This window comes from Tremella mesenterica, assembly GCF_000271645.1.
Source record: "Tremella mesenterica DSM 1558 unplaced genomic scaffold TREMEscaffold_1, whole genome shotgun sequence".
In the NCBI taxonomy this organism is placed as follows: Eukaryota; Fungi; Basidiomycota; class Tremellomycetes; order Tremellales; family Tremellaceae; genus Tremella; species Tremella mesenterica.
In genome coordinates, this window is record NW_006711225.1 from 1,060,371 (window position 1) to 1,081,739 (window position 21,369).

Sequence of the window (21,369 nt, forward strand, 5' to 3'; positions counted from 1 at the left end):
CATTCTACTCGTCAACACCTTGCAACATCACTACTAGTTACATACTCTTGAACGTTCCATCAAGCGCCCATGAGAATATACTTGATCGGATTGACGATCTTATCGTCCCTGACTCGAGCTACGCACCTCACTTCCGACTATCTTGACAAGGTATACGATGTTATGAAACAAATTTCTACCCAAAGGTCAGTTCACTTTTCACTTTTCTTCCGTCTTTATTCCCGCTTCCTAGCCTACATTCCTCACGTCATCCTTACCTTGTTACCGTTAGATAACGTTGTATCCGACTGCGACTGACGATCAGTTGGGAGAACGGTACGGAAGCAGAAGCGATCTTGCAATACAAATATCCTCAATACTCTGTGTTCTCATCTTCCAACCCCTTCCCATCCAGTTTAAGCCAGGGCGATTTCCAGGATGTTTTCAATATCGCTCAGGTCACATTGAACAATCGACCGAGTGCGAATAACGCTTCTGCCAATACGACCTCGGCGAGTTTATTGAAAGATGGAGCAGCGGGCGATCCGGCGAGTTTGGGGATCAGCGTTTTGCTTGCCAATGTCAGCTCTGGGAATGCCCAGGTGAAAGGTGTGGGTTATGGGACTGCAGCGGAGGAGGAGTTAAACTATTTGTTGAATGATGTGCCAAAGGTTTGTGCTCTTACATTCTGCCTTTCTCTCAAATATTATGGACTTCCACACCTCTCTCTACCACCTTTCATAGTCTTGCTGGCCTGATAGAAATAGCTAATCAATCAGTCATCTTCCGGGGCGATCTCCCACCGGGCCGATCAAGTCCAATTATGGTCAGACTCGTAAGTCTCTCTCATCACCTAGAAGATCGCTCATATCCGTCAGCATCTCAATGGTACCCCCTTTCCTAGCGTACTACGGTGCCGTGCATAACAATCAATCCCTTTTACAACTCGCCTACACACAGTGTGCACTGTATCGTGATGTTCTCAGGCAAGACTCCGGCCTTTGGGCCCATATCGTCATGGGCACAGGAGCTTCCGACCCTGGTTTGTGGTTAACAGGTAACGGGTGGGCGGCTATGGGCATGATCAGAGTTTTGAACACCATCCGGTGGAGTGGTTTCTCGAACAGTATGACAAGCCAAGTATCCGATTTGCAAAGCTGGGTGTCGGAGATCTTAACTGCGTCTCAGGGATATATGGTGGGTTTTCTGATATGTTTGTTTGGAGAAGTGTAGCTGAATATGCAGACCAAGGATGGGTTATTGAGAAATTACATCGACCAGAGTTCTTCTTTCGAAGAGACAGCTGGCTCGGCGCTGATCGCTGCTGTAGCCCTGTGAGTTTCATCATTGTCACGCAATCTACTTCAGTCTCCCGTGTCGCCACAATCTGTCAGTTGTTGTACTGCACATACTACACAGAGGGAGAATCTATGTGAGTAGACGAGACTGACTTATAGACGGATGTCCACCATGGGCTTAACCAATCAATACGCCTCCCAAGGTATCCAACTCCTCTCGGCAGTATCGGCCAAAGTCAACTCTTCAGGCTACCTTACGCAAGTTGTGAACCCATACGATTGGTCTCAAACCGCGACTCAATCACCAGAGGGTCAGAGTTTTGTCATCATGGCTTATTCGGCATACAACGAGTGGATTAGTCAAGGGCAACAAGGGGATAGTGATAAGAACCCATTAGGGAACGATAGCGGGGCTTTAGGTGGCATCTCTCGACAATATATGGGGTTTGTAGGGTTTTTGACCGCAGTGTGTGCGGGAGTTTGGACTGCTCTATGAGAGGGAACATCGAAAAAGGTCATTGAAATGATCACGAGTAGAAGGGGTATTTGAAGAAAAGCGTGAATAGGATCTGAAGAAGTATAATTGGGCATCTTGGGAAGGACTGTCTGGGTTAGCTGTGGGAACACTGAGTTTTTATCTTGTCTGGGTGATTTTACAGCTTAATCTACTACTGTAGTAGTGTTATTTGCGTAGACATTGCCCTTGTCGTATCAAAGCACTCATACACTATGCATGACGCACCCGCACCCGCACATGACACAAAGCGTTACTGTATGATCGATGGAAAATGTTGCCGCTTTCTATGACGCTATGACGTAGGTGTTCAGGGCCCGGACCGGCCCTTGGCTCAACTCTTCAAAAACCTGCCACCCGCCCTCGACCCTTCCCCCATCCATCCAACCTAAGTCACCAGTCACTTCTCACTTCTCTCCTTCTCTCTCTCATCTTCGATTCTACTTGTCTTTTGTCAAACCACCCTCCATCCAAACGTAGTCTCATTTCATATATTCTTGCGGAAAGGCATCGCTTCCTTTTCCGGATCGGACGCACAGATTTATCCAAACAAACAGTCGGCGGAGTTCCAATTCGCACTGTCTGTTCAATCTCTGACACCTCTCTGTTGTATCAATTTCCTTCAATCCACGCATCATGGTATCCCCCGCTTTCCCAGGATTATTCTTTGCGTTTGCAGGTTGGGTCTTGTTATTATTCGCGTCTGTTTCACCTCCCGCTTGGACAGCTGTCAAATTTCTCTCTGCCAATGCAGGATCACAAACGACGGTATTTGGGGTTTTAGGACAATGTGTGGTGGGAGGAGCATGTACGGCGAAACATGTGGGGTATAATATCGCCGTAGCTGGTGCATCGTGAGTCTTCTGTCCCCTTCTTTTCCATTACCATCTTCTCTCCCTCCTACATCTGTACCAACCTCTATCTTGTATTCTTCAATGACGATGCTACTAGGTATGCCTGCCTATGCAGTTTCCCCATTGACAAGAATCTATATTACGTAGATTCCAAAGCTCGAGTCATTCTGGTGTTCCTCAATGGGGCAAGTATGAAAGTGCTATAGATAGGATACATGCGATGTCCTGTTATGTAGATGACCAACGCTCACAATCAGCAATGTCAACACCAACCCCACAGTCCTTCATCACCTCACCTACGCCCTCATCCTTCACCCCATAGCAGGAGCCATCGCATTCATCGGCTTCATCCTTGGTCTAGTCGGTATCATTTGCGCTTCCCGAATTGCCACCATTTTCATGGCGTTGTTGGAGTCTCTAGCAGCCGTGATAGCTCTAGTGGTATTTGTCATTGATATGGTGTTGTGGAATCTGGTCAAGAACCGTTTGAGAGATGGTGGCTACACCGCGACACTAGTGAGTCCCCTCTCCGCCCTGATCACAGCTTGAAACCATATCACGTATCAAAATCCTGACCCTGTATAGTAGATCTAATCTCGTCATCTGCAGGAGAGAAGTGGTACCTACTGTACGGTAACGGCTCTGGGGGATGATGTTGCTCAAGAACCATCGGATAACAACTTACCATGCAGGGCAATGCCAACTGGCTTACAGTGGGTGCTGTAGTCGCTCTGTTCTTATCAATGTGCACGTCCGTGTGCGGGGCTTGTGGACGATTCGCTACCGGTCGAGCGGCAGGCGAGAGGGTGCGTTTCTTGTGTCTTTGTATTTGGCAATCGGCTGACTATGATAGTATTGAGGGACTCCTGGGTCGGGGTTCTTACAGGACATTTGTTGCCGCATGCCAATTTCCCGGTGTACTTTACGAAGCCTTATATTGTGGGAATTAGAGTTCGGTCGGCCGTTTGACAAAGTTGGAACAGAAGCAGACAGGAGGAGGTAGAAGGAAAGGGGCTGTATTGTCACTGTGTTCAATATGACACGTTTTATAATCTCTCGGTATGAATGCTATTGTTCGCCTGTCAAGCTTTTTGTCTTAAGATCGTTCAGTTACACGAGGCATCACAAGTCTTGGTGTATGTGTATGTGTGTGTGAGAGAGGTTGTACTACAGACTGACGTATCATACTTATGTGACGATCGTTGATGAAAGGCCAATCTTTAAGTAGCCTTTGACCAATTTCGCTTGCTTGAAACTTCTCTCTCCCTTCCCCATCATCCTTCTCATCATTTCCATATACCCAGCATATCTTAGTGTCAACTCACAAGGACTTCATTCCAGCATCTCTCATCTCACAATCCCACTTTAACATCAAAACAAAAAAGAAAGTTTCTGCACATAAAGATTCGTAACCATCAAATCTTTCATCCTTCCTTCCCCACTCAACACCGCGCATCAACTTGCCTCGAGGCTACCAACCCTCTTCCACACCCCCCTCCCCTTCTTTCCTATTCGGTATCTGGGACCAATCAACATGGAGAGCACGTCACAAGGTAATAAGCTTCTCGCCATGCTTAACCAAGCCACTTCGGTTTTGACACCTACTTCTACCATCTCTTCCGGTTCGGCACACTTTCTGAAAACACCTCATCCTGTCTCACCACGAGAACCTTCACCCGTACCTCCCCCTCCTTCTCTTCAAGCGGTCTCATTGTCGGATCTGTTCGGGATGGCCGCTGCCAATGCCAATCAGGAGATTCAAGTACCAATCGGTGGTGGTGGTTTGAAATTATCAAGCATGTTTCCAGCTGTTCAAAATCAGAATAACGAGAAAGAAATTTCACCTGTCAAGAATGGAGTGGCGAGTCCACCCACTTCTCATCAACAGAACCTTATGAATATGTTACATACACCGTTGGTTTTTCCTAAGACCCCAATCTTACCTTACCTATTACCTATTACCTGTTATATGCACTTGACCCAGAAATGTGGAATGTGAGCTGATTGAGAAAGTATTACGCAACAATCTCCCATCCAGAATAACCCTTCAAATAAGTCTACCCCTCCTCCTCCTATTTTCAATGTACAATCCCCCGCTCAGGTCATCTCACCAAAACAATCTACCCCACCTAATGTATCTAAACTTCCCGAAGTTCAAACAAAGAAATCTCCTTTCACATTCGTCAGTCCATTCGACGTTTTTGAACCACCAAAGAAAAACATCAATCTCACTCCTTCAAAACCTGAACCGGTGGCAAAACCTCAAGCTCAGACGCAAGATGGTGAAATTCGCCAACGTACCATTTCTGGTTTACCTTCCTCCAAGAAAAGTGTTCCTCCTGGGCAGGTCAATTCTGCGGCGGGATCACCAAGAAATAAAGCAGAGCTTCAAGCTCCACCTCCTCCTCCGAGACCTAAAGAGGAAGACAGAATCGTATCTACGTCCATTACGACCAGTTCGGGCCCAAAACCTGCCCCAGAGCTTCCCTATGCAGCATCCAAGCTCACCAACGGACAGTCGGGTCAAGGGTAGGTCTTCCATCCCACCCATTTGATGAGATGTTCACTCATGACAGACCAAGCATGCCTATTCCTCGCACAGTAATCACAGTTACCGAGGCGAATCTTGATAGTCTTTTCAATGGTCAGGGGGTGGATATCTCCCCCGTGACTAAGATGCGCGCCAGATCCGACACTTATTCTCATGGGAGAACTGTCGGAATGACCACCGATTGGTTGGCTTACGCCACTTCCAAAGGTAAGCTGACTCGTCATTCCATCTCACAATTTACTGATAACCCAGGTCGAGTACGCTTGGTCGACAAAGCCACAGCTACACCTGCCGTACTCGAAGTGCCTGACCTACGTGATGGTCATATCGTTGACATGACCGTATCTCCCACTTCTGTGGCTGTCCTCGGTTCCGATGGGTCCATCACCGCCTTTCAAGTTCCCAAGCAATGGAGTCGGGAGAATCCTGCGGTTTCCGTCATGCTGCACGTCAATCTCACTCACAATACCACCATAGGAGTTCCCCGTCAAATCGAGTGGATCAAAGACGGTCGTCTCGCTGTGGCGGGCACCGAAGGTGTTTTGCTTGTTTATCCTCGACAAGAATCGGCCAATACCTTTTCTGACCCTCAAGCACCAATGTTCCGGACTGATGGGGTGAGCTCTGAATTCAATGGGAACTCGCAAAGCTGATAACAGTCTCTCGTATCTTTCTGTCTGAATCAAACTCACCAAGCCATCGGTCTTCTTTCTGAAACAGGTTGGTTCAGTCTATGGAACACCGCCAGCTTGACTCGTGTCTGGCATCGACAGCTTCCCACTTCAGCACCAAACAGTTCCATATCTTCTGTCACCTTCTGCGAGACCAATATCATCGTCGGTCGAGACCGAAACACCGTACTGGAGTTGCTGCAAATCACGTCGGAAGTGGCAGTCTTATCTTCAATTGAGTTCTCTTCGCCATACAATGATGACACGTCGTTCGCGCAACTCATCTATGACGCCTCGAAAGGTGTTTTATGGGTAGCATCTTTCGCTCGATCAAGCCTGTTCGGCTTCAAGTATGCGCTCAAGGGTCAAGCTCCCGTTAGAAACATACCGAAAGACACCCCTACTGTTGTGGGCTTCGATCGTATGGTGGAAATTCCCCTGCAGCCCATTCTGAGTCTGGTCTTGGGAGAAAGACCTGGCGAAGATACAGAAATCTTTTTCGTCACTCCTACCGGTCTCGACTCTGCAACAATCGGTAAATCGATCTCCGACACTCTGGCTGGTTTCAGTCAGTCCATCGTCAGGGAATCCCCGAGAGCATCGCAAACTCCAATTCTGGACGATATTGCGAGAGTACGTAAATCGAGCACTCCGTATTCGGGCAATAGATCTTTAAACCACTCAAGGTCTAGTGTGCAGAGACCTTCGGTGCGGGATGATGACGGGGACATTTCCAACGGAGGAAATGAATCGCGGGAAGAGAGTGACGCTGGTCGGTCTATTCACGATGTTGAACAAGGAGTCTCGTTGGACCAAATGGCGATTCAGATCCGAGGCGTGAGTTTGAGTGTCTCTATCCTATCTCCTGGCTGACAGGTAGTCGGAAGGAAGGGTGATCAAGTCCATCAAGGATAATTTGGCTACTATCAATCAGGATTTCAATACTCGGATCGACAAGATGTCCACCGAGCTCAGTAATGATGTTGCGGGACGAGTCGAACGATCGATCAAGGCTCAGCTTCAAACTTTGATTCAAAATGAAATCAAAAAGACGTGAGTGTCGTCTCCTAATGCTCTGTTGACTCGGGCTTATCATAGTGTCGTGCCTGCTATCGAACGGACGGTGCAGAATGAACTCAGAACTGTAGTCAGCAATCAAGTTCCAGGAGCTATCCATGACGCTCTTCAGTCCGTTCCTCGTGAACTGGAAAAAGCTCTCGGTCCAGCTATACAACGTTCAATCTCTACCATCGTCCACTCCTCCGTGAGCTCCCTTCCGCTTTTTATGACCAAACTGACATATACAGCTCGATCGAGTAATCAATGAAAGTCTTCAAACCAATCTCATCCCAGTCATGTCCACTTCCTCCACTCAATTGGCCGATCAAATGACTTCTGATCTTAAAGCCGAAATGTTAGCATTGAGAAAAGACTTTGAATTTCCTATTCGTGAAGCGGCGAGTTTGAGCGATACGACCTTACGACAGCTCGTCAATTCCGTTTCAGAACTGAAGACCAAAGTATCTTCTCTATCCGATCAACTCGCTCGTCAATCTACTCAACCTCTACCTCAAGCCACAACCACCACCGGTCCCGCCCCTACTGGAACAAATACGATCCCACCAGTCCAACCCCGTAGAGTCAACGAACAACCTGCAGACGGTGTGAATCAACAATACGAAGATATGATAGGGACTGCCTTATCAGCCCAAAGCACTCAGACTTTGGTAAATCTCTTATCGGAACATTGGGCGATAGTGGACAGAGCTGTCCCAGCTCAAGGTAGACCTCAAGTTTCTCAAGCTGTTATTTTTACACTTTTGTATCAGGTAAGTAAAGCTGCAATCAGACGGAACAGAGAGCTGATTATGTAGTTGGGAGTGGCATTGAACGAATTGAGTCCGGCGGATCCCATGTATGCGAGGGTTTTGCATATGCAAAGAAGGGCCGTTGGTATCGTGGAGCCTAGGGTGAGTGAATCTACCTGTGATCGTCTCGTTTCTTATCGTCTCTCACCCTACTTTTTCCGCCTTACCATACCTCTATGGTGCTTGTTTCAATATATAGATCCAGACCGTCGCAGGAATCGATCCGCCTGAATCAAAACTCTGGATTATGACTCGTTTGACAGGGAGTGATGAATCCGGTGCAAGTCGATGCTGATACTATAGGAACAACTCATTTCTAGTTTTTTCGGTCAAATCACACCCAACATACTCGCCAGTCTCAATAACGCCGTTCAGACTTTGACAAGTCGATGGACAGCTGACCCAGTGGTCATCCAATACATTCCTATCTTAAGGGAATCAATGGCGATCTTGCAACACAAACTGATGCAACAGTCTATGGGTCAATAAAATCACATCTAAATCCATTCTCCCAAGTCGTGTATAATGAGAAGATCGTCTGAAATCGTGAAATTGATAAGAGTAGGAGAAATGTGAATGAGATGTTGTCATAGTCTGTTTATGCATATTTCGACTCAAGCGTCATGGCACTTTTCTTTCACTCGTCCACACTCCTTTTAGTGATCACTGCTGTTATGCTGTTCACTCGAGATAGTCCTTTAGTGGTATACGGCTACACTCATTCGAATGCCTAGTCATCAAGATCACGACCCCCCGCAGGTCATCCATTTCGTCGGGAGATAGCAGATGTTCAATTAAATTGAGATGAGACACAAAGATGACAAGGTAGCATATTGCATCCAGTAAATCTTGGTACTAAATGTATTTAAATCTCTCAGAATTCATCCTCTGATCCAGACCCGAACCATCCTCCATAAGCTAATATAGTCCCATATACCAAACCACCTCCTGCGACAGACATCCAACATGCGGCAGGTTGTATAAGTTCCGAGTGAGCTAAGAGAAGAGGGAGGGAGAGTCCTGTTGTCTTAAAGGAATCAGCATGGAGCATCATTCTATCATAATGTTCTGTCCTATCTCCCTTACCTTTATGTTTGCAGCGTGGAACATCAAGAAGTCTAAAATACATGTATAACTTATGTGTATAGGTAAAGGAGGGACTCCCCAAGATACCATTTTGCATCGTGTATGAATTTTTAGATGGCATGGAGTGTGTATAGATGTGATATCGTACTAGAAAACGACAGGAGGGGAATTGTACCTAGGAACATGTGTGTGAGGAGGTGGAAGGAGGGTTTTACTCTGTGGAGAAAAGAAATATGACTCACAACTAACATCCCAGTTAAGAATCTACCAAAATCTATATACGCTGAATTATATTCAGGTGATAAATCATCCGCTCTTGCGCATCTAGAACATATAGAGTTGGGTATAGGGGCGAGGACGAATGTGAAAGCTGTTTTCGTGAGTTCGGTATTCTTGCTTCATGAAGTCATTCAGTGAGTTCTAGTACTAAAACGCCGAGTTTTAGAATGATCTGATTGAAGTCTATTTCGATATGCCGAGGAGGAGAGATGAATGGATGATAAAATGTAAGATTCAAGAATTAATCAGGTGAATGGGTTTGTGGAGATCCGTATCCAAATGATTAATCGGTACACGGAGGAGTCAATGGGGTATGGAGAAGAGCCCCAGGAGGTGGATGGGGACATGATGCTGGATTGATATGCAGAAAGATGACTTACCAACTAAAAGAGGTAACCAATTGGCCCATAATGCGCAAGAGAGAATGACGAGTAAAAACCCTAAAGCTAGGACGAAAGAGAGTAAGATGACGGCTGATGTTGCAAGTGACATGTTATGCACTTATCGGAATCCCAGGGCAAGAGTTTAAGTTGATCAGTTGAAGAATAGTTGCAAAAGTGTACAGAAGTCGATGGCCGTTGGGGATGAGTTCCGTCGGATGAATGGATCGATGGATCGATAATTGTTAAGTTACGAGAGAGAAAGAGAAAGCATCAGCTTCATTCCTTCGTGGCAGGGCAGCATGTCGGCATAGCACAAAGGAGGGTTTACTCGGAGGACGGAGGCAGTGGATTTTGGTGATTGATATGAAATGACTTTAGTATGAGAAGACTCACTCTTTAAACCAGCTGTCATCTTGTACACATCCACACTGCGACAAAAAGACTGTGCTAGCTGCTTGCTACCTGGCCACTTTGCTTTTTGTGAAGAGTTCTGACGTTCTCGCTTGTACTGATCGTCGTTTGACCCAAAGAGGTTACTTCGTAAAATGGAGGGTACACATAAGGTTTGACCGATAACCGAGTCATTCTGGAAAAAGTCCAAAAACCGATCGATGGATTGGAAACTTGGATTTTTTTGGCGAACGTGCAATATCAATCTTGAGACTTTGACACATTCCGAGAAATACAAAAAGTATCATATGTACACACACAAAACCGTTTCGGTCCGCGAGGTCAGCTACTCAAAGTCTGCCAATATGACCACGAAGGAGCTGACGCATAGGCCATGGATTTGCTCGATGATAGAAGGGTCAAGGTTGTCCGTCCTCTCATCCCGTGAGCTTGACCCTCAAATTGTAACAAAGCTGGAAAAGGCTGACGTATCAGACCACAGATTCTTCTGGAAGAGTAAGTCATCTACATGCTCTCTCAATCGAAGAAGAGGGGTCTTCTCGTTGAGATATGAATGAAGATGATGAGATGGAATGAAAAAAAGTGAAAATTAGTGTGAAACTGACTATCAGACTTCCCTTATCTCTCAGAGGAGCACAGACGGTTTTAGATGGTAGAAGACAAGTGGAGAGTATCATAAAAGGTGATGATGACAGACTTCTGGTTATTGTTGGGTAAGTTGGCTCGTTTATGAGGTGCAGTCTTGCAGCTGATATCGAAGACCTTGCTCGGTGCATAATCCTGAACAAGCTTTGGAATACGCAAAGAAACTATTGGTATATGCCAAAGAATCAGAAGAGGATTTGATGATTGTCATGAGGGTATACTTTGAGAAGTAAGTCTTAACACCTTTCATCCCATGTATTCCTCCTCGTCCACCTGACTCATCCTTCATCCGCATTGCTTAAATTTCGTCTCATTTGTCGGCCGCTAGGCGAGATGTCGCATGTGCTATTGGGTGAATGTGATCGGTGATTCAGACTCAAGCTCACAACCAGACCCAGGACAACAGTCGGTTGGAAAGGTCTCATCAACGGTCAGTGATGTTTACAAGCTGTTGAACCCAACATTGAGATCCAGACCCCGATATGAACGGCTCTTTCCAGATCAATCGCGGTCTAAAAATTGCACGAGGTCTATTACTTGAGATCGCAGAGATGGGTATGCCAGCCGCTGGGGAGTTTCTTGGTAAGCTTTTTTGCTGCCACCACGGCTGAAGCTGACAGTCAGATGTCATCTCACCACAGTATCTAGCCGACTTGAATTCGTGGGGAGCTATAGGCGCTAGGACTACGGAAAGTCAAGTTCATAGGGAACTGGCTTCTGCATTGTCGATGAGTGTCGGCTTTAAAAATGGGACAGTGAGTAATTCGTCATTCTCTCCCCCCTCTCTCTCTCTTCAAATCTTCTGATTTCAATCTTCATGCTCACGCTCAAATCTGGTCGATCCTCTACGTCAAGCCTAGCCCCCGGGGTCTAGGGACTTTCTCCTCTCTGCCAGATCGCGCGGATGTTGAGGAGTAGTCGAAAAGTATCGTTAGAATGAGACTGATGTTCAGGACGGGTCAATCGACATTGCTGTAGACGCAATCAAAGCCGCCGGCTCGGGACACACTTTCCTCTCTGTAACGAAACAGGGTCTCTCAGCTATCGTTGAGACCATTGGCAACAACTCTACGCATGTTATCCTTCGAGGTTCTTCCAAAGGGCCAAATTACTCTGCCGATCACGTAGAGGCATGTGGAGAAAAGCTCAAGAAAGCCGGTTTGAGCTCTAGGTTGATGGTAAGTACTGACTCTCCCCGATCTCTTCTCTCCGGCCAGCGTCAAGAAAAGGGTTTAGGGCTGACCCAAAGATCGACTGCTCGCACGGAAACTCCTCCAAGCAACATCAGAAACAAATCGAGGTTGGACGGGACATTGTGAGTAGACAGATTCAGCCCATCGGTGGTCCAGACTGACATCCCCAGGCCGCTCAATTAACATCCGGTCCTACATCGCAAATGATCCTAGGAGTCATGATCGAGTCTAACATCAACGAGGGAAAACAATCCGTCCCTCCAGAAGGTCCATCCGGACTGAAATATGGCGTGTCCATCACCGACGCCTGTATCTCCCTTGAACAGACTCTCCCTCTATTGGACGAGCTTCGTGAGGGTGTGCGGAAGCGGAGAGAAGGTGTAAAGGCCAAAGTTGTCAACGGCTCGCATTGATAATTCTTTCACCATCCTCTTCCACCGTTGCTCTTTTCCCTCTATCTCGTCATTGCATCTGACCATCTATTTCACTGTATATTTTTCATGCATCTTGCTCGACCAGATCACACGTTGCACGAGTGAGTACATGCGGGGTACTCGGCGTGATATCCGGGGCGCCGTATTTTAGACCGGGCCCGTGCCGTGTCTCCGATCAAGCGAAAAAGAAAGCAAGTCGACGCCCTTTAGAAAGTCTTAACGCGCAGCAATCCTTGTCGCAGTTTATCACACTTTGTCAAACCTCACTCATCACTCTCCTCTTCATGTCTAGCAGCTTTCTCACACATATCAAAACACACTAGATCTTCATCACGAAGGATAAGTAAAAGTTACTCTTGTGGGTCGTAGTGTAAGGACTGTGCACCGCCCTCTTCCTTTGACCCTGTCGACGCCTGACCCGCCTTCAACATTCTCCTTGACGACCTTACTTCTTTCTTCATCCATGTCAATTCCATCACCTCATCTATAGTCCCCACTTCCTCATCTCCAACCCTCATCCCAATAAGATGCTTCATCCCATTCGTGTACTAGTACTTCTCTCAATACTCAACTTCTCTCTGGCTTCACCGCCTCTCGTCCATCGACCTAGAGAGCCACAAAAGCCTTCGAAAGACCTGGTGGATAGAAGAGTCGAAACGGTCTTGAGAAGACGGGGAGATGTCATCTATCGACCTCGTCGACGATCTATCTCGCGTGAAAAAAGAGATGTACCGTCGTTAGGATGGGGAAAGGAGGTGAGATTAGAGCGTCGGGAGGGGAAAAAGAGGTGGAAGAGGGATTTGGGGAATGGGAGTATTATTGATCTTGGTACTACACAAGAGTATGTTTATGATCTTTATCTCGTACTCTTACTCTCACATACTTTCTCTTTCACTTCTCCCTTGCCTCTACGTCTCTTTCCGAACTCTCGTCTTCGATTATAATCCCACGACACCCCCTCATCATAACCCCCAGTCCGTCTCTGGATAACAAAACAATTTGAGACAGGTAGGTGTAGGGAACATGTGGCAAGAACGAGTACATGGACAGATCTGACACATAGTACATACATCCTTCCCGTCTCCATAGGCTCCTCTCCCACCACCTACCCCGTACAACTCGACTTAGGCTCTTCCGACCTTTTACTCGCTTCGACACTATGTAGCAATACAAATGTCTGTCCAGCTCCCGCAGCGGCTTATCCTTTTTATGATGTGAAAAAATATAGTTCTACGTATCAAACTCTAGGGGGAAACTCTACAACTTGGAGAGCTAGATTTGGGGATGGTACACAGGCTAGTGGGATAATTGCTGGTGAAACCGTATGGTTGGGGGATTTACAACTGGATGGGCAGGTGTTTGGTCAGTCGACATTCCATTACTCCCAATTCTACTTCTTCCCATGAAACGATTCCTCATACGTGTGACTACCAGTGATTCGTACAAGAAGGTTCATGTCAAGTGGGCATGTAGCCTGGCCGGAAGCTGATGGACAGGTCTCATAAATGCTACTAATTTAACACTGTCCAGTCAACAAATGTCAGGTATACTAGGTCTTGGTTTTCCTCGGTTATCCACATTATCTCGTGTCATCCTCTCTGGACAGGCGGCTACTTCTTCCTCATCAGCCTCTCCATCATTGAGTTCATCGAATATTGCATCATCTTCATCATCGACCTCGACCTCGTCTTCTCCTTCTTCCACTCCCGCTAGCCTCACTTATCGCCCGACTGTTATGGAACACCTAGCACAAGGGATTTTACCATACCCCGTTTTTGGTCTTGCCCTAGGGCCACCTCCAGTGACCTCTTCATCGACAAGTTCGTCTGCTTCTGCTTCTCCCAGCTCTCGCTATAGTCGTGGAATGGGACTGACTCTGGGTGGAGTATCAGAAGGATACTTTTCTAATGATACTGCCTCTGGTAGGACTATATCAGATATCGAATGGCATGATGTCGTACCATTCGGTGTAAGTTTCAACACGTCAGCGTTCGACCCTATATCCTCTGCAACAACATCTTCCGGGTCATCCCTGACCCCCACGTCACCCTCGTCTTCCCCGTCACCATCGGCCACATCATCTTCAGAGACCGGCGATTCTGATGGAACAAGTGGATCTGACGAAGCAAGTGGGTCCGATGAATCCACCGGCTCAAGAACTGTCACTTCTTCCTCCGGAAACTCTCGTCGTGATTCGGACACGAGCGATTACCCTACCACATCTGAGGAATTGCAGGGGGAAGAGTACATTTTCTGGGCTTTAGAACTACAAAATATTTCAGTGAACGGAACGGTTATCACTCCCAATTCTACCTACTCGGGTCAAGGTTTAGGGAGCATAGCAATTCTAGATGTGGGGAGCAATGGTATTTACGGTCCTCAACAAGATGTGGAAAGGATCTTCTCGAATATGCAAGATGCCAGAGTTGTGAATGATGGGATGTGGGCTGTTCCTTGCAATACGAGGATGACTTTGGGGTTTTCTTTTGGGTCAGCTTCATTTTCTATTCCTTTTGGTACCATGAGCTGACGAATAGAGGACGATATATTCAGCTTCAGCCTTCGGAATGGATGTATGCTCAAGTTTCGGGATCTTCTTTTTGTCTTGCATGGCCTATGGCACGGGTGAGTTCTGATTCTCTCTCTTCTCCTTCATGGGCCAGACCATCTATCCGAGACCCACTCGTCCACGCATCTCTGTGTCTTTCCACGCATAGGTGTCCAGCCTTATGTCGAGGTATTAATGATCCGTTCTGTTAGAGAAAAGATGCCTGACAAATAGCCTGATCAAGGTGACGGTATTGATTGGTCTTTCGGTACTCCATTCCTCCGAAAAGTCTACACGGTTTTCTCATATGGCATCAACAACGTTCAAGCTCCACTTATCGGATTCCTTCCTCTCACCTCTCCCTCTTCTTCGTCCACTTCCACTTCTACCTCCTCAACTTCCTCAACTTCCCCATCCTCTAATGCTCCATCCGCATCATCTATAACTTCAGTAGACCCCAATTCTCCTATACCAACAATCATCTTACCCCTCTCTCTGACACAGACTGTTCAAACTAGATTACCTAATGATCTCCTACCCAATCCTAGTTATTCGACAGTATCTTACATCTGGTCCACTCCTACGCCCACACCAGGTCAATTACAAGCTCAAGGATTAGGTAATAATTCGGTTTACACTATCGAAGATGTACCCATCATATCTTATGCCGTTTCATCGGCGAATAACACGCTTCATCCTGGTTCAACACAAGGGGATAGCCAACCCAGTGGAGATTTCCAATTGAATCGCGGAATATCCTTGATGACATTGATGATGATTGTGGGACTTACGACGCTGTCTTTATCATAATAAAACAAGTGGACAGACGTGGGATCATGTTTTTTTTTCTGTGATGAAAGATGTGAGATGTGTCGATTACGTCATGGAAACGTACATGATAATGTGAAGAGGACAATTCAGGTTTTTGTATCTTTAGTCATTTTAGTCATATGCATCATTGCATCGTTTCCTCTCTCTCAGTCCAACACACACACACACACACACACCCTTCGTCATGGAAATGATCAGATGCCTCTCGTTTGGTTTTTCCATCCGACCTAATCGACTGGTTCATATTGTCCAGGCATCGAGCCGTAGATTTTCTCCGTGAACATCTCATATCGGATCTCTGGACAAAGATCACCTTTCCATCGTCCGTAATCCATTGTCCATCGTCCAACTATGGAGCATGAGATATAAAACTTAGAAGATTATCATTACACTCCCTGGTCATTGATCATCGGTAGTGACGATGTGTCAAGGACGATCCTTTCAGTCAGCTATAAAATAACGACAGTACACCTTCCCATCCTAGATGAAATACGTGTCATCTCATCTTTTCACATATATAGACTATCTGTGTAAAAAGACGGAAGGTTGAGACAACTGATGAGAAAGGTAATGATACGTAAATGAGAAATCAACTCACCTCTCATAAACCAATACGTTCAGCGACCGTCATACCTTGTCTAACTCTTCTATTCTCTTCAGAACCTATAACACCTTCTCCCGTCCCTCGTTCAGTCCCAGTCGGAATTACTCCTTGTTGTGCTCCTTGACCCTGTCTGGCCTGATTTTGAGATGGAGAGAATGGTTGGGTTGACGGATTAGGTTGATCGGTTGGGTTAGTCTGACTCGGTTGAGGGTTCAGGTTTGGACGGGAAGATTGGAGAAGTTTGAGGTCTGATGCTCTCAGAGGGATGGCGGTAGGGTTTGATCGTATCATCTTGGTTCGACCTGTTTTCTCCTCTGACAATTTTGGTCTTCTTAGAGTTGTTTGACACCACGCAACCGCAGCAGATTCAACTTTGGTGTTGTGATCGAAGTCAACCGTGGGAAAGGGAAATCTTCCAAAAATGCAAGTGAGTGGGCGAATTCAGCAACGAGAACGAACTGGTCAAGGTGTATGGTGATAAGTACGTGTATTGCATACAGAGACTACTAGCTACATGCCACATACACTCTCAATCGACAGGCTCGAACACTGGGTCTCTTCTCTTTCTCGTTCCTCCTGCATTCGACCCAGAAGCACCTCCTACACCAGCACCAACACCTTCATCTTTACCCATCCGTCTAGTCTTGTACACCCTCCCTTCCATCCTTTCCCTCTCACGAACCTCATCAACGCTTGTCCCACTGAACCAACTACTCCATGCTGAAGACGTCTTGGGTTTGGGAAGAAATTCGCCGCCGTCGGGCATAAGGAGGATGTGGTATTTCTGAGCCGAGGGGGCTGAGAGAAGCCATTCTTCAAGTAAGGAGAGATTACGTAGGTTGGACTTGAAGAGGTTGTCAAGGACGTCACCGAAGAGTGGAACGAAGCCTATGATCACGTCGAGAATAACGTTGAGGAGCTGAAAAGTCAGCGGAGATGTCACATATACCACGTCTGTGTGCATATTCTGGAACAAAAAGGCAGAGCTACAAGCTGATATACACGGGCCACGTCGTGCATATACAGGCACTCAAAAGAGAATTGAAGCAGAGATCATAAGGCGGAGGAAAGGAAAGAGAGAGATGAAGGGTAGAGGAATGCCACCCACCATCCGCCCTAGGATCTCATAAGGTACACCATAGATGAAACTCAGCCAGACTTGATACAGCTGCAACACTCCCGACAGGATATCACCATAGATAGGTACGAGCGAGATAATATCGTCCAATCCAGCCTATCGGTCAGACCCGCCACGTTGGTCTGCACATAATTACTCACTCGGAAAGGCAAGCCTAAATCAGAAAGCAGTGGAGCGGCGTCCAGCCAAAAAGCAACGGTTCGGACGTGATTATACAACCTCTCTCGTTAGCTGATAATGCGTTCAACTTCAGCCACCAGGGGAAGAATGGGAAACGGGAAGTGATCAGGGTCATGCTAAAAGCGATGAACATTCTCCATTCCCCCAAAGGGGTCGGAGCGATTCTGAAGCATCATATCGGTAGAAGTGTTGTGAAGAAGAAGAAGTGAGAATGACAATACTCACCGCTGTGCTTCTTTGTCCGTTCGAGGACGAACGATAGCATATCCCGGTGGGATATAAGTAGGTTCAAAAGCTCCAAAACGCTCGGGCGCCCTATCTTTCTGCGCTCTAAACATCAGGTCAACAAGCAGCGTATCGGGAAAACGTTGACTCACTGGCGAGTTCGAGCTGCGTTGGGACGATAGGAAGATAAGATAGGCCAAATAGACCCGAATATACCTGACATGATCAAGATGGATGGGATTACATTGTGGAAAGAGAGGAAGGAGGCGAGGGAACGAGGACGGAAAGGATCGATGACATCAGTTTCGTCGGTTCAATGGGGCGCGTGGGCGTTTGTGGCACTTTTGCCCATGTGGCGGATGGTTAGCGGCTCTGTAAGTGAAGATGCCGTGACGATCGGAATGATGAGAAGGCTCGCGACACTGGGCGCTGTGGAGCAGGGCAACAGCTCAAAGTGCAGAATAAGAATGCATATGCCCCAACATGAAAGGTGGGGAGCAACAGACTCGCATCATTCACATTGGGACACGACCAACCCGAAATCCAATCGAGCGATTATTGAAGGTGAGTCTTCCTTGGAACATTCAGTTTCAAGTGAAACTCTCGAGCGTTTCCGGTGGCTTTGACCCCAGACCAAAAGTTCTTTGCTGTATGAAACGACTTTGAACTGTCTACAATGATTTTAGATAATCAGGTCAGGAAATCTAGACATGGGTCATGCATGTGTCAACTATACCCCATTCCCCCACGTCGATCGAACACCGAGAATCGATCACATCATGGATCATCTCGTGAACAATGAAGCCGTATCGGATGGCTCCCATTGATCGGGTCTAAACCTTCATTAACCATCGGATTAAAGCGTTTAGACCGACGGGTCAAACGGCGGTACGGCGGGACAGGGGTATTAGTGGTCATTCCGAATTCTTCCTCATTCCTACCATTCCCCCACATTCCTCCCCATTGTGAGGACCTCCTTTCATCTCTTCACCTCCCTCTGCCTTCTTCAAGAGCTTCTTGATCAGGGCTATATCCTCTCTCTTCAAAACCATCAACGCTCAAGGGTCAGTAAAGGGCTCATTGACCGTGTAACGAAATGACACTGAACGAATGGCTCCGAGAGTTGGCGGCGTGAGTCGTCCTTCCTCTGTCACCTTATCACTTCTCTCTCTCGCCCCTTCTCTTCAAGCTTCTGCTGTCTCCTTCCCTTCCAATTATTCCGTATACTCCGTGTCCACCCTCGCCTCGTCCACTGAGTTTGATTTGACTGATCATGAGGCTGATAACGCAGCTCCGGTAATCTGCCTAGAGATGCGGAGACCAACGCTCTCGACCATCCTCTTTACGACGAGAAACCCGTCATCATCTTCCCACTTTCCAAGGTGGTGAAAGCTACCCCTAAAACCACCCCTTTACTACAGCCAATTTCCTCTCAGACATTACCATTCCCAGATCTGCTCCCGCAGATAGCACACAACAAGGATATTAGCAACACCTCGAATACTCAATCCCACCTCGATGACCTTGTCCGATCGGCACCTTCTCCAACAAATCGTCACGCGCGAACTCACTCCCAACCCATCAACATTCCTCACGCCCCACTTACGAATAACGATAAGACGTCTTCCAGCAATACTCCCCCAGCTGATTCGGTGCCCAGTGATCCACTCGAAGACCCCTCTAGTTCTTGTCCTAATACACATGCGAGCCAATTATCAAGTGGAGAGAAAGGTTGGCCCATCATTCCTCTTCCGCGGCCCGCTTCTGGGCAGGTAACAGCTACCAATTCAGTAGAAGAAGAACGTGAAGCGGCCCGAGAGGCTCAAATTCATGCTGCCCTGTCTAATCCTCGACTCACTTATCCTATTCCCTTCTCCACACCAAAATATACCACCTCACCAGACTTGATGATGGGGATTCGACCTCCAAATAGCTCCTGTGACACACCGTTTCAAACTAATGATGACGAGCTGTTGCAACAGGGGTGGACGACAGATAGCATACACACCTGGAGAAGCACCATCCTCGATAGGCAGATGTCTGAATCTACTTCGTCCGATTCCTACGCCGGATTCACTAGTCCGAGCGACGGCGAAGATCCGACAAAGACCCCTATAGCGTACGATTTCGGGTCGGACATGCCGACGACATCCCCAAAACGATCGAATGGTATTACGAGGGTTTCGGGTACCCCTCGCCATGGTACGCTATCACCCGGTGACTTCCTTGATGATTTGGGACTGAAAGATGGTTTCCAGAGTCAACCTTCGAGTGAAATGGTGTGGGCGAACCGCGGCATCACTCGAATGTCGGTCGTGACCGCAGGAAAAGCTCTCTCACTGGCCACCCAGAGTGATATTGAAGTGAGTTGTATCGCAGCCACATGCAGGTCCCTCCCCCGAGATTCGTATTGTAACGGCCATCTCTGACTAGCAGCATTATCTCTCCGCGCGAACGAGCATGCCATTGGAAGTGCCGCCAACTTTCGATCTCGACTGCTCCGAGAGTCCCGAGTCACAAGCAAGACTCTTACTTTCGTCTGTAGCCGGCAGTCCTGCTTCTCCCCACTCGGATCGTCCATATCGCTGGAGAAAACAAACTACCGACGCATTTCCAACCGCCTATGTCGCCATTCGTGAAGCTGAAAGTACCGATGCAGAGAGAGACGCAATCGCTTTCCATGTGCGCGATAGACGTGGCAGTCGTCGGTCTCGTCGTATTCCTTCCAAGGGCACCATGGCCGGACGCCATTCGCACTCCGTACCACTCAGTCGTTCAAGCACTTGGCTTTACAACAGTACCACATCGCCTTCCGCCACTGAGCTCGGACAAGTGTATGAAGAACCTCCGAGATTTCCCCCACTTCGCGAAGACGCATACCCGGATCTTGTCACTTCGGTTTCAGAAGATCATTTACACCGCCCCCCGAAGATCAATCGTTCCAGACGTTCGCTAGATTTGGCTGAGATGGGGAAAGTTCTGAGTGGCTTCCGTTCCGGGCAATTCGGGTTCACTCCCATTGTGGCCGACAAAGTCCCAATAAAATTCCCATCGTTCACTCATCCTTCAAGTAGAATCACTTCTCCCTTCGACACCAGCTCGGACGAGTCGGATATTGAGCGCAGCGCAAATAAAAGATTACGACGCACCCCTCGTTATCCTTCAAAGTCCCTTCGAGAATATCGTCGAGTCACTCCATTTAGCTCCGCACTCTTGCCCAGACGTCATAGCGAACAATCAGCTCATCATTCCGTCCGCAGGTCTTCGTCGTCTGCTTCACTGCCTCATCAAAAAGTGAGATTGCACGTCTCGGCCCCGACAAGCAGGATGAACAATTTTCCCGTTGGAACATACGATACCATCACTACTCTTTCGCGCCGACGTGTTCGCAGATCCTCAACACCAACTCGGATCCCGACGACTCCTCCCATTCTTCCTCGGGTCCCCACACCCACCATATCACATCCATCCCGAGTCACTCCAACCCACACAGGTGGGGGATCTGAACAGACGATGATACCGGCAACCGATGTGCAGGTGAACCTTTTGCCCATCCTTCTGGCCATGTTTTGGCTGATGATTGCGCTTGTGAGAGAGGTGGTAGCACACATCCATCGTCGAGCCAGACACAGGAGGGTGATATGAGACAGAGTAAGGAACTAGGATGCTGGTGTGTA

The 21,369-nt window shown here is 47.5% G+C and overlaps 7 protein-coding genes across 7 annotated transcripts; 5 read left to right on the forward strand and 2 right to left on the reverse strand.

Annotated features, from left to right (window-relative positions):
* Nucleotides 1-69: 69 nt before the first annotated feature.
* TREMEDRAFT_41567 (uncharacterized protein) lies at nt 70-2,023 on the forward strand (the record flags this gene model as incomplete). Its single annotated transcript, XM_007000866.1, has 6 exons — nt 70-185; nt 305-650; nt 759-814; nt 858-1,176; nt 1,225-1,313; nt 1,437-2,023. 6 exons carry the CDS (start codon nt 70-72, stop codon nt 1,771-1,773), a joined length of 1,263 nt encoding a protein of 420 aa, XP_007000928.1. The 3' UTR covers nt 1,774-2,023.
* Nucleotides 2,024-2,183: 160 nt separating this feature from the next.
* On the forward strand, nt 2,184-3,728 carry TREMEDRAFT_72679 (uncharacterized protein). Its single transcript, XM_007002058.1, has 4 exons — nt 2,184-2,645; nt 2,903-3,161; nt 3,338-3,451; nt 3,499-3,728. The coding sequence occupies exons 1-4, from the start codon at nt 2,428-2,430 to the stop codon at nt 3,502-3,504; spliced, it is 597 nt and encodes a 198-aa protein (XP_007002120.1). The 5' UTR covers nt 2,184-2,427; the 3' UTR covers nt 3,505-3,728.
* A 451-nt stretch (nt 3,729-4,179) lies between these two features.
* Nucleotides 4,180-8,224, forward strand: TREMEDRAFT_58335 (uncharacterized protein; the record flags this gene model as incomplete). The annotated part of the gene is made up of 10 exons (XM_007001170.1): nt 4,180-4,563; nt 4,684-5,174; nt 5,222-5,403; nt 5,449-5,813; nt 5,856-6,704; nt 6,748-6,920; nt 7,020-7,131; nt 7,175-7,696; nt 7,742-7,837; nt 8,039-8,224. 10 exons carry the CDS (start codon nt 4,180-4,182, stop codon nt 8,222-8,224), a joined length of 3,360 nt encoding a protein of 1,119 aa, XP_007001232.1.
* A 330-nt stretch (nt 8,225-8,554) lies between these two features.
* On the reverse strand, nt 8,555-9,948 carry TREMEDRAFT_36501 (uncharacterized protein). Its single transcript, XM_007000765.1, has 4 exons — nt 9,877-9,948; nt 9,481-9,573; nt 9,064-9,191; nt 8,555-8,762 (listed from the first exon to the last, which is right to left on the reverse strand). The coding sequence occupies exons 1-4, from the start codon at nt 9,893-9,895 to the stop codon at nt 8,610-8,612; spliced, it is 393 nt and encodes a 130-aa protein (XP_007000827.1). The 5' UTR covers nt 9,896-9,948; the 3' UTR covers nt 8,555-8,609.
* Nucleotides 9,949-10,181: 233 nt separating this feature from the next.
* TREMEDRAFT_58337 (uncharacterized protein) lies at nt 10,182-12,145 on the forward strand (the record flags this gene model as incomplete). The annotated part of the gene is made up of 11 exons (XM_007001171.1): nt 10,182-10,214; nt 10,265-10,317; nt 10,369-10,389; nt 10,506-10,607; nt 10,655-10,768; nt 10,932-10,969; nt 11,014-11,121; nt 11,164-11,294; nt 11,493-11,717; nt 11,789-11,854; nt 11,903-12,145. 11 exons carry the CDS (start codon nt 10,182-10,184, stop codon nt 12,143-12,145), a joined length of 1,134 nt encoding a protein of 377 aa, XP_007001233.1.
* Nucleotides 12,146-12,693: 548 nt separating this feature from the next.
* Nucleotides 12,694-15,524, forward strand: TREMEDRAFT_24726 (uncharacterized protein; the record flags this gene model as incomplete). Its single annotated transcript, XM_007000474.1, has 6 exons — nt 12,694-13,007; nt 13,230-13,528; nt 13,663-14,227; nt 14,324-14,656; nt 14,704-14,791; nt 14,949-15,524. 6 exons carry the CDS (start codon nt 12,694-12,696, stop codon nt 15,522-15,524), a joined length of 2,175 nt encoding a protein of 724 aa, XP_007000536.1.
* Nucleotides 15,525-16,678: 1,154 nt separating this feature from the next.
* On the reverse strand, nt 16,679-17,931 carry TREMEDRAFT_41575 (uncharacterized protein; the record flags this gene model as incomplete). The annotated part of the gene is made up of 5 exons (XM_007000867.1): nt 17,845-17,931; nt 17,693-17,797; nt 17,428-17,506; nt 17,258-17,383; nt 16,679-17,068 (listed from the first exon to the last, which is right to left on the reverse strand). Exons 1-5 carry the CDS (start codon nt 17,913-17,915, stop codon nt 16,679-16,681), a joined length of 771 nt encoding a protein of 256 aa, XP_007000929.1. The 5' UTR covers nt 17,916-17,931.
* Nucleotides 17,932-21,369: the final 3,438 nt, after the last annotated feature.